The following is a 12,240-nucleotide window of genomic DNA, read 5'->3' as shown; positions in this document are numbered from 1 at the left end:
ATGTGCCTTTTTCTAATTGGATCCCAAAACCTACTTTGTTCTATGTTATACTTTGTTTTCAGTTTTGTTGCTTGTAATAAGAAGTGTGTAGCAGCTTGAGAAATCGCTTTGCTGCGTGAATATAGACAAAATTGATGGGAAAACAGTATGTATTCCTGGCTATAACAATTACATTCTTTGGGGGGTCATGCACTGGGAAGCCACTTTGGTCAGGGATACTGGGCATACACACTTTTCTCTTGCTATAATTTAGGCTGGAAGAGAAGTGTGTCCTTTTTGGTGGGGATTCTGACCTCAGAACATTTTCTTTTCAGTTCTTGTCAACAGCAGCTCCCTGCTACTGGGGTTCCTATAACACGGCAAAGATTTGACCACATGAAGAGGATGTTTAATGAGTATGTGAGAAGCAGAACCCTGCAGAACTGGAAGTTTTGGATTGTATCCTTTTATATTAACCTGCTGATCTTGAGGTTTGGTACTAATATATTTAGAGCCAAGAACCCTGGGTTCTGATGCTGTGACTTTAAGCCAAGTGATTTAAATAACATATGTCCTCAGTTTTCATTCTCATCTGTATGTGGATATGAATACTTGCCTTACAGGCTGTCGTGAGGCAGAACTTGTTCACCTTAAAGTATAGGAGGTAACTTGAAAGTAGAATGCAATACAAAGGCAAGGTTTTCCTGGTGGGTTATTACACTGCAAGAAATGTTTAATGGACTGCTTCTGTAACTGTAGCTCTTGTAGTCTTTTGCAAAAACTGAACAGAGAATAACAAAGATTTTTGGGAAAAAAATTATTACAAACAATTCCTGAAGCTGTTGCAATGGCAGTTTAAAAAACTTGCACAGTTCTCTTTTTTTTCCTTTTTTTCGTTTTTCTTTTTTTTAGTTTTCTGTTTGTCTTTTGTTACAACAGTGAATCAACTTAGTTTCTCTTTGCTTCTCCAATGCTAGCAGCTGTGCTTGTAAGCGAATGATAATGCAGGAGGTAGAAAGACACAAACCAAATGAAATTGTTAGCTGCATTTGTGCTGTGCTGTATAGACTTAACTAGTTTGGATCAAACGTTATTAGCTTGAATCAGTACAGAGATATTAGTAATTAGCTAGCTAGTGTTAACCTTCCCTTTTCCCATTAAATTTCCTATGTTCATATAGCTATTTATTTGCACTTTGTATTTTGTATGTCTGTGTTCTGTGCTGGATATTTCCCTCTAACTACCTGGTTAATAAGTGCATGCTTGTGCATACATGAAGTGCAGCATTTTTAATACTTTGATATATGAAAATGCTTTCTTTGGTGTTTCCTGATTTATGTTGGCCCTAGAAGAAAACTCTTCCTTTTAGCATCCTTTTAGGAAACAATTCTTAGCAAGATCTCACGCAGTCTCTGATAACTTAGAGCTGGTGCAACTGTGGAACCTCTGGATTCTACAGCACTATTAACTTTGGAACAATTTCAAGTGAATTATGAAAATAGAGGTCTTTAATATAACAATGAAAATGGTTATTTTAAAGACAATCCCGCACAGGTTTGCTGATTGGATAGTGTGTTTATTTTATGCTGCTCCGAAATGTTAAATAGCTCCAGAATTTGGAAGTGAGACACTTCTAGAAAGTGGCAGAGGTTATCAGGGATGAAGATGCAATTTTGGGTAGCTGGGTTTTGTAGTATTTGGGGAAAGACAACGGCTTTTGTAGTTGGTGAAGGAGAAGGTTGATAGGCAAAGTAATCTTCCCAAACTTCCCTTTACAAGTCAGGATGTAACTGTGACAGAACAGTTGTTCTAACAGCTGGATTGAACCCTTAACACATGCTGACATATTTCAGCATGTCTTGCAGTAAAAGCTGACAAGGTCCAGGGGTGAGTGCTAGTAATAATAATAAAAGATCTCCTCCTCATGAAATGACTGTAAGAGAGAGAAGGGCAGTTTCATTACAAATATGAAAATACCATCGTTTCTGTTGCATATAGAAGGGAAATGAGTAATCTGGTCTTGGGCTACTAGAGACAACCGAAGATAAGAATAGAATACTCTTGAATATTAGAATATCGACAGAATAATGCCCATGTTGTTCTTCCAGACACTCTGTAAAAGTCTATAAGGGCGTGCAAATACCCTCAAGTATTCCAGGCAATTGTTAGACCTATCTTGATTGTCAGCCACAGTGAGAAAGATGGGAGTGCATGACAATGCTGAGATTGATTTGGGCCACATTCTCATATGCTGCTTACTGTAGTCAAAAAATCCCATCTGGAGTAACATGGTAAAACCATAGATTCTGAGCCTTCAGATGAGTTTTATCATCCAACCAGCTTCTGAAATAAATGTACCTGTAAGCTGGAATCTACTTGGTGAATTATCGTGGCAATGTTATAACAAGCTGTTTTGAGTTCAAATATGGTGACCGTTCCAGGAGACCTCAGCTGAAAGCCTGTGAGCTGGGGCTAACTGAGGCTTGTGGTGGTGCTCTGTATGGTTTAATACACTACAGGCTAAGAATTCTGTCTGCTGTTTTTCTGCCAGGAAGGTTATTGCCAACTCCAGGCCCATCCTTCCAAGCTGTGACAATAGAGAACCAAAAGAAAAGCCTGACAGTCCTCAGGTTGCTACTGTTCTGGTCCACATAGATGCAGACCAGCAATTCTGGTCCTTGGTATGGGAATCTTGCCACGCCATTGATCATCTCTGGGAATATGCTTATGTACTTTGAGGTCTTTGTTTAGCTGCAGTAGCAGAGAACTTGAGTGTTTGCTGAAAAATCTGCCTGAGAAATTGCACTGTTGGCCTGTGCTGGACTCATTATTGCCAGGCAAGGCTCATCCAGGTATTCCCACCTTGGATGCGTCTGTGGTGTGCTAATGGTAAGTGGTGTGGTTACACTAAAGCTTCTGTATCTATTTGCTGGGAAAGCATCAGTGTTATATGAAAAAGGTGGCAACGAAGAAATTGAACAAATTACACGTATGTAGGAGTTTGATACTCATGTGCTCGCAACAGTGCCACAGTGTGGCAGTTGGTTTGTAGGAGATCAGGTGAGTTGTACAGGAATTTTGCAAAAAATAATGAGTATTACTGGGAACTGAGTTTCAATTTTTTCCTTTATTTTAGTGTTACAGATTTCAAAAAATATTTTTTGAAATGTGGCAATCCTTCTAGTAGTTGAAGTCCATTTAGAAGTTTTCTCTGCAGACTGAGCTCTAGTAGCCTTTCCCATAGAATGTTTTGAACACCTCCTTTGTTGTCTCCCTTAACATTTGATGATTTCAGTTCAGCATTATTATTAAGCCATTGTTTGAGTCCTTCAGTGGGATGGTTTCCACCACAAGCTTTAAGGATCTGAATCAAACTGCAATGGCCTGGTTGGATCAGCACTGTTCTCTTCCTGTTCTGAGGCCAAGTAAGTGAAGTTCTATCCAGCAGTTATTCCAGATCATAGGAAGTGGGACCATATATAATACCATTTCTTGAAAGTCAGAGGATGGCAAAGAAAGCACATGATGTTGAAAATGACTTCCAGTTCCTCTTTGTTATCTCAGCGGAAAAATAAGAACCTCTTGACTGTGAAGACACTTGCTTGAATGCTTAACACTGAATAGAAAAAAACCCCAAATTGCTGAATATAGATACCAGAATTTAAACAGTCTCAAGCTGCATTTAAATTTCAAATACTCCGCTCTAGTTGGAGTAAGTTTGGCAGTGTGATTTATCTCATTATGAAGGAAGACTTCTGAGATTTGTATTCAGCTATGGAATGACCTGCTGTTTGGGCATGATTGCTTGATCCTTTCCCCCTTGCAGTTCAGCAAGTATTTACATTTACAGTTATAATTGTTAAGTGGTACTCTCTTTTGTAGAAGAAATAGGTGGGGTTTTTTAAAAGTCCTAGATGTCCATTCCTTGTTCCCTGGGCACAGTTCTTGCACTTCTCTGTTTATTGCTGTGTGTGAGGTGTGCATGTTTTGCAGAAGTATTTCCATAATTCTGTCATGCTTAACAAGCTTGTAGTACCTGCACTATCCTGCACGGATCTGTTTGCAGTCAGGCTAATGGCTTTTCTTGATACTTTTCTGACTTTTTATAGTGGTGCTGAACACCCTCCGGCATCTAAGTACAACCACCTCAATTCTGTCAGATCCATCATGCCTGCCAGAGCAAGCTGCTGAGGCAGTTAACAAGATGAACAAAACAGCTGGCGAAACCTAACAACCAAAGACAATGAGTTGCTTATACAAGGGGTGGAGAACCTGCCAGTCTAGCAGGCTGGCAAGTCTCCTTTCAGTTGGTGCACTTTAGAAAGAATTCTCTCCATCACCTGAGACGTTCAGGGCATCTGGCTCTGCCTTCAGAATATGTGGAAGTATGATGCAACGTTGTCATAACGTTTTGATTCCTCTTCAGTGCTGTGCTGTACTCCGTTAAGTGAGAAAACACCAAGCTCAGGTAAATTAGCAGGTTTGAGTCCTGCAGGCAGCAATATATCTCCATCAATGCAGCATGCATTTATATGCAACAAACATATTTCTATGAAACAGCTTCAAGTACTAAGTTCTCTGAAGTGTAAATCTTGTACACCAAGGAATGTTCTCTTAAAGGGGAAATATACTTTCGATTTCATGAAACAAAATGTGCTTTTTATTTTGTTTTCTGGTATTCAGTTCCATTTGTTTTACTTGAATAGTGAAAATTGTTAAACAGGATCATATTAAAAACCAAAGGAGAAGAAAAATCCGTCAATGATGTCAACTTGTGGCAAAAATACTAGAATTAAAATCTCAGGCTGTGTTTTGTGTATTTTTACTTTAATGAGTGTATCATTGCATATGATCAGTTTCAAGACATGCTTTATTTTCTAGCAAATAAAGTAGCTGATTTTTATTATTTTTCCTGATATAGCCGTTGCAAGTGAGTAGCAGGCTGTGCAGTAAGTGCAAGAAAGCAGTTTTAGATTGCATAGATTCTGCAATTAGGATAGATAGATTTAATCTGTGAACTGTTTTCTTGCACTCTGCAGTGTTCAGCTGCCTTCCTCATAAAATGTGCGCATATAAAACACATCCATAGATAAATGTAGTAGCGCTACAGAGACAAGAATTGAGTTTGTAATGTTAAGAAATTGACTTTTTTGTTATCTCAGAAACTTTATCAAATCACATGGACTTGTAGTCAGTTCTTTGCTGTTTCATCTTTTTTGCTTGTTCTTTTTTGCCTTCTATCTGAAAAACCTGAAGGACTTAGCTAAATTTGGTCTGTATGGGAAGGTTACACTCAACATGAATTATAAAACATATAAAAATATGTTTAAAACCTGAAATACTGCATAACATTTTTCTGTGACAGTCTCAGCAAGTCCTGTGCTCTGCTGCAGATAAACTTAGTCTCGTTACAGCAATGATAGTCTGTCCATCCTGAGACAGCACTGGGCTATTCGTTCCGGCTGATTGTTCATAGTCTGGAATGATGCTATGACCCTTGTAATTCCACTCATTACTTGATTCTGATTCTTAAGAGCTATGCAAACTGTGGGTAACGTTTCACTTGTACCTCCCCTGAGTAGTTTTCTTCCAGTGTCAAAGGCCTGGAGGTGATTAGCAGGCTATCACAGTGCTAAAATGAGGAGCAGCTAAAACGTTTGGGCATTGCACTGCTTAAATGGGGTCAGTAAGTTCTCCTTTGGGGGGATGTAGTTTTTCTCTGCGTTGTCCCCAGTCTTCCCCACTTGGTGGGCCAAAGTTTAAAAAGAAACAATAGGCTTGGGGAGTGGGACTAAGCACGGGGAATATTTTTCTTTCTTCTTTGTCCTGAGATTTTGCAGCTAAGGGCTTTCATTGCAGAGTTTGCTTGTGTGTGAGCAGGACTATAGCAAGAAGAAAGTATGAAAGGTTAACCCCAGGGCCCTCTCCCTGAGCAGAGGTACTGTGAGTTGAGGAATTGGGGGCTGAAGGGGACTGCTGAGGGGAGAGGAGCTGAAGGGGAAGACAAAATGGCATGATCTAAGTACCAACATGCCTTTCTGTAGCTGTGCAGACAAATGAGGAGATGCTCTTTTTTTTTTTTTTTTTTTACACTAGATATGACATATCATTTGAAGTTTGTGGCACATGTGAAAACCTGTGTCCCTGTGACAGAACCAACAAAAATCCAGGCCTCAGCTAAGGAACGGTTTGTTGAAATAGTGTATAAAGGTTGTCATAGTAATTAAATAGTGAGTAGATTTTCTGGGGGGAGCAGTATCTAGGTCTTTCGTACATAATATTGTAATCAATCAAGCAATATTCTTTGGGATGCATCTGGATAAAAAGTGTTGAATAAGTGTAAATTCTTTTTTAAATCAGTGCTTTAAATCCTCCCATTTTTATCATTGATTGTGAACTTGATTCCAGTAAAGTCGTTTAACACTGTGATTAGCTGGGGAGCATCCCTCAAGTTCTTTCTTTACTGGGCTATCTCATTGAGATACATAGGTATCTACATGCATATTTGCATGTTAAAAATATGTATCCACTTTTCTAGAAGGAAATCAGTAGGCAAATTGTCCAAGAAAGACCCACTTGTGTTTTTGGTGTACTTTTCAGATGAACAGATTCTGTAATGCCTCCCCTGCAGTGTGGTCTCCTGCTTGTCAGGCAGTGATTGTGCTTGATTTTTACCATTACTAGTATCAATGACATTAGAGTTTTGCCTCAACAAGCAAAGTGCACTACAAGCATACTTCAAAGCCCAGGGAAGTCTGACGGCTTCTAAGCTTAAATCCTCACATCTCAGACCTCACTGAATGGATTGGAAGCTGAAAGGGACCTTAAAGGAGTAGGAAGGGGGGTAATGTTACTGAACTGCTAAAAATTTTGTCCGTTAGCAGTTTTTATCTGGATGTGGATGGCAAAACCATCATGCTCACTGCACCATGAGATGCTTACAATTGGAGGGAAAGTGCTTATTTTAATAACTTGTGGTGGAGAAACAAGCTTATGGTACTATTAAAAGACTGCAAATCTTAACATAGTAAAGAGAAAAAAATTAAATCAAAGATTGCGTACTTAGGCAAGAGTGTAGGAGGGAGGGAAGGAAAAGTGAAAAGATACTTTCCACGTAGTGCAATTACCAGAAATGATGTGGCTGCTCTTTGAAGCAGTGATTCAGTGTATTTTTGTCACCCTATTATTGCAAATCAGAATTCTTTTCTTTTATCAGTCAACCTCGAGGGGTGTGATTTCACTTCATTTGGAAACACAGGAGGAAAAAGCTGTATTATGTCTCACATCTGCATAGTAGAAGTACTGAGGATTGATATGAAAAGAGATTGACCACGTATGTATTAATTCCGGCATAGTTTTCCACCTTGGCTTACGTTTGAACTCCTTAGTCTGTCTTTTTTACCCATTGAGGAGTCTAAATACTATATTTCTTTAAAAAAAAGTTTGGTAACACTTTCTCCCCTAATTTAAGCAGTCTAATTTCCTCAGCGTCACCAAGGTATACTTAAGCAAGCAAAACACACGGTGCCTATACTCTACACAGAATTACAGATGATACACGTCTGTCTTCAGTGAATTGGTGCTAAACTTTTAAAGAATCCCCATATAATTGAATACAAGTTATATTCGGTCAAATCCAACGTATTTCACTCAATAAGGGAGCAGCTAGATGAAATACTTATGGCCTGTGATATGCACAAAGTCAAACTGAGATTGTCTAGTGGCTCCTTCTGACCTTGAATTCTATTAATCAGTGTATTGTAGATGGCCCCAACCCCAAACACAAGTTTTGGAGAACTTGTGCAATATCTGAGGTACTTATTAGGCTTGTATGATAATCCCTGTTAGCAGGAGGAATAAGTGGTGAAAGTCCAGGAGCAAACTAGAATTGAAGGAATTAATGAGTAGTAGGAACAGAGACAAGTGCATGCTTCATCTTGACAGTCTGATCTCTGCACAAAACCAAAGGATTCTTAATTAATACCATTTGATGTGATTGGCATGTTCTCCCATGCTTTTCTAGACCCCTCGGGAAGCCTTCCTTGAAGGGAGACTTACTAGAATATTTCCATCTGTGCCTTAGTTCTTGGCGTCCTGTATGCGTTTGATTTATCTTAAGTCATACATTCTTCCTCACAGTGCTATGTGGAAAATTCAGTGAATTGACAAACTGGGGCTTCCCTGGGTTTTAAGAAGATTTTATCTGCGTGGCATTACTATGTCCCATTACTGTGAAAAATTGTGTATGTATGGAAAAAATTGCATCTTTCCTGCTGACTTCACTGTCCTCCCCTCCCATGTACACAGGTACATATGCACACACATATATACTGTCATACCAGAAGTTTGACAGAAACCCAGTAGATATGCAAATGCTTATATCTCTAAATCTGGAATGGCTTGAAAAGACAAAGGGCTGTCAAATTGCATTGGAAAATAACATCCCTTTACTTTGTATCTTCTTTTTTTGTTTGTTTTACATTGCCTTGAGAGAGAGAGTGTGTGTGTGCGTGTATGCATGTGTGGTAGAGGTGAGAGGGACAGGTAAATTTTGTTTTGTTTGCTTTTAAAGTCTAAAACTCCTGAAGAGCAGTTTGAGAGCAGAAGAGGGAAGCTCACTGCAGAAACGTTCAGTAAGATAATGCTTTTGTAGTACAAATTATTTGAAAGCTATTTCACTTTCTTTGTTTCTGGAGTGGATAATTCTTGCCTTGATGTTGCCAACTAGAAGATAGTGCTGAAAATAGAGTGGCTTGTTAACTATTTTGACCTTTTTCTTTCTTTCTTTCTTTCTTGGTTCCTTTCTACCTTTATTGCATGGAGAAACACCCAAAATCAAAAGGTCGATGATACCTGGTTTAGGTGCTTTAGGGATTCAGTTATACCAATCTTGGAGGGCTATAGACAATTGTTGATGACTTTTAGGAGGTTTTTTGATTAGGTGAGATAACAGGAGTTTTCCTGTTACTCCTTCTCAATTTATACACTTGAGTTTCAGAGGAGATAATTTGTTTCGGTGTTTTTTTTTTTATAGGGCCCCAATATTGTTCCCACCACATCAGTTAAGGCCTCTAGTTTCCTTTTGTTCGTTCTTGGTTGGATGTCATGCTCATTTACTGTGTTAGAGCAGAAGTGGTAGTACTGAATTGCAGATTGATCCGTAAAACTTGATTCAGTTACAAAGAAACACATCTTAGGTATATAATAGAATGACTTTCTAGCCATTGTCTGAACTGCTTTTATATCTGAACTTTTCCAACATGAATAAGGTTTTGAATCAAAAGATATCAATGTTAGGAGCAAGCCTTTTAATTAACAATACAATGAATAAATTGCTCTTTTTCTTCTTCTAACCTTGTATTTAAATGTGTTCTAAGTGAATGGAGTTCATTCTTGTTTAAAAAAAAAAAGCAAAAAAAAAAAAAAGCTTGGAGGTATGAGGACTTCAGGTTGTGCTCTTGCTTTGCCTAGGTTTCCTGTTCTGTTGCATGACACAACTTCTGTTGTGCTGTTGATATGTGGCACTTTTCAGTAGGTCTGTTAAATTGTGCAATGCATTTTTTATATTTACAACAAAAACAATAAAGGTTATTTTTTGGAAGAAACTGGTTGTAATGCCTTTATTTGCTAACTGGAAGTGCAATTGTTCCTGGACCAGCACCAGCACCTGCCATCCTTTTTGCAACTCTGAAAAGTGACAAGGGCTCATTTCCCTATTAGCAATGCTGATGTTACCCCTTTGGCATCCATGTGTTTGGCTTTCCCATTGCAAGGCTTATGTCCCCTGTTGAGCTTCTGAAGCTTGGACTCCTTTTAAGAAACTCAGTGCCCCTTGGGCCCTTCTTGACTAAAAGAATCGGCTCACTCTGATGGGCTTACTTGGAGCCTACAAGTGATCTCCTTTTCTCACGCGTTGGCCACTAGGCTGTATTTGATCTAGGCTGGGTTGTTCCCTGTCTCACCAGAGTAAGTGTTAGCTAGATCAGCAAAAATTGAAAATTACCCTCTAGTCAACTCTGCTCCCCTTCACTGAAGCAGGTTAGAGACTGGGAATGAACAGGTAGGCTAGAGTACCATCTCCACAAGGCCGGGTGGCTGCGGAGCGTGCATGTTTCTTCACCCTAAATAACCTGCGAGCCTGCTCTTTCACATTTTGCGTAACGTAATTTTCCAAGTGTATTGACTTTCTGACGTGTTCCTAAAGTGATCAGACCCTTATTGTTGTTAATGATATTAAGCATAACAGTGAAAGCAAGCTCTTTTGACAAAACTAAGCAGACAAATATCCATTTATTTCCACACTTACTTTTAACAGGCTAGTAATTCAAAGGTAGCCCTGGTATTTCTCCAAGCAAGGTAAAACTCTTAAGCCTGTCAGGGCTGCACTGATACCTTGAGCCCTGATGGTCTTATTTTCTTGCAGGCTTGGATTTGGGGCTCTTGGCCGACATACTGCCTGAACAGTGGACTCCACAGAGCAGCACTGAGATTGGATAACACGGTATTCCCATGGAATTGAAGTCAGTGTTAGGAATTGAGCTGCTTAAGTCCATTTAAAAAACAAAACAAATAACATTTCATCTTTGCCTTTAATGATTGATTTTTGCTTTTCCCTGGTAGGACACTTCAGCTCTCTGTGCTTCAGTTGTCGCCTCATTGGTATATTGGATTTTCTTGCCTAGTGGAAGCAGCATTGGGTGACTGAGGCTCTAGTTGAAGTGAAAGGTAATAGATGAGCGAAAAGAGGGATTTTATTTTAAAATCATTGCACAAGAGTTGATGCTGGTGACTGGTGGCTTTGACTTAATACAACTTACGAGAACTTTTGATGAGTCAGTCCTGTGGTTCCAGGAGAAGGTATAGCAGTTTTCTAACTCTGTTTGCATTTAATTTTTAAAATATCTCTAGCTTGATCTCACATAAAGCATTTTGGTAGGAGAAGTCAGTGAATAACAGTGCTATTTAAACAATGATAAACCAAAACTTTGGCCTGACTTCGCTCTTGACCAAGCATTACAAATGCCAGTGTTACTGCAACGATGCCATCAAACCTCTCTGGGAGGAAGCTGTGGCTGGAGAGCACTGTTTCTTTACTACTGATTTTGTGGTGATTTCAGTGAGGCTGGTATAACTGTAGCTGATGTGCCAAAAGACAGTTATTGAAATGGCTTATTTTTGTGGCTGATTCTGCTAATCCTTGAACACTGCCAAAAGTGGACCTACATTTGCTCTATTATTATGCCAAATGAAATCACTGCTGTAAGGGAATTGGCACTTCAATGGGCAAAACAGCTCGGGGCTCTTTATATGTAAAAGAATGGAAAGCAATGCTCACTAGATTTGTAATTTTTTTTTTATTTTAACCTGTATTTACCCTCAGGAGCTTTTCTATGCCTATTCTCATCCCTGAGGACTTTCTCTTCCTGAGCGTGCTCATCACCAGGAGGTGGGCAGACAATGAATAGGTGGGTGCCAGGGAAGTTCCCTGTGTGCAAACACAGAAGAGTCCCTGTTGTCATCCAGAGAGATGTTTAACATGTTCCTGTCTCAGAACAAGATGTGTGTATCGCAAACCCTAACCACTTTCCATCACAAAATGGAAACAAACCCACAAAAGATCAGACTCATCACATCCCTAAGTCCTGCTGCTGCCTGCCCTTTTGACACTTCTTACAAAGCCCATCTGTGACTCCTCCATCTCAACTGTTCCTTCCTCGTAGGCTTTGAAAGCCAACAGCTTCATTTTCAATCAGGATGGGGAACTGCTTGTCAAGAAAGCTTTGCCAATGACCACCTCATTGTTACAGCAGAGATGCACCATGTGGCACAGGTGTATCCCCCAATTTCCAGCCCTCCAGGGCTGAGGAGTATTTATCTGAGCCCTGATGATCCTGCACCAGGAAGGCTACAGATCTGCAGATGTTCTCGCACTGTTCTGTCTGGGGCTGGCAGCCTTCTCCTCTTGGGATTGGCTTGTCTGAGCCTTTCTGTGAATGCTCAAGTCACCTTTTGAGAATCTCTGGGCTTCATGAGCTTTTGAGCACCTCTGCCTTGGGCGTGTGGGCAGCAGAGGTCCTGAGAATCTCTTGCAAAGGAACCCACACAAACACCTCTGCATTAGGACTAGTGTTGGCTCTCACGTCTATGCTGTGCCATCCAAGCTCAGTCATCCAACATGTGACTGTTTAATGTCCCTCCCTTTTCTGAAGCTGCCCCATCTTCTCAGAGAAGTGGGAAGAGCTTTTCAAAGAAGAAGCCTCT

The 12,240-nt window shown here is 39.8% G+C and overlaps 1 protein-coding gene across 9 annotated transcripts in view; it reads left to right on the top strand.

The window, feature by feature from the left end:
- The window catches only part of MLXIP (MLX interacting protein), a 53,919-nt gene extending 44,335 nt beyond the window's left edge, over positions 1-9,584 (top strand). For 5 of the 9 annotated variants that reach the window (XR_012676441.1, XR_012676439.1, XM_075167668.1 and 2 more), the window contains 3 exons: positions 315-438; positions 3,275-3,404; positions 4,089-4,882. Coding sequence is in view for 5 of the 9 variants with exons in the window: in XM_075167668.1 (XP_075023769.1) it covers positions 315-438; positions 3,275-3,404; positions 4,089-4,210 (376 nt within the window). In the remaining 4 variants the exon portion in view is untranslated. The other 4 variants (XR_012676438.1, XM_075167664.1, XR_012676440.1 and 1 more) reach the window with 4 other exon arrangements.
- Positions 9,585-12,240: the final 2,656 nt, after the last annotated feature.

Source organism: Calonectris borealis, chromosome 18, assembly GCF_964195595.1.
Source record: "Calonectris borealis chromosome 18, bCalBor7.hap1.2, whole genome shotgun sequence".
Classification (NCBI taxonomy): Eukaryota; Metazoa; Chordata; class Aves; order Procellariiformes; family Procellariidae; genus Calonectris; species Calonectris borealis.
Note: the sequence above shows the minus strand (reverse complement) of the source record. Positions and strands in the feature narration are given on the sequence as shown.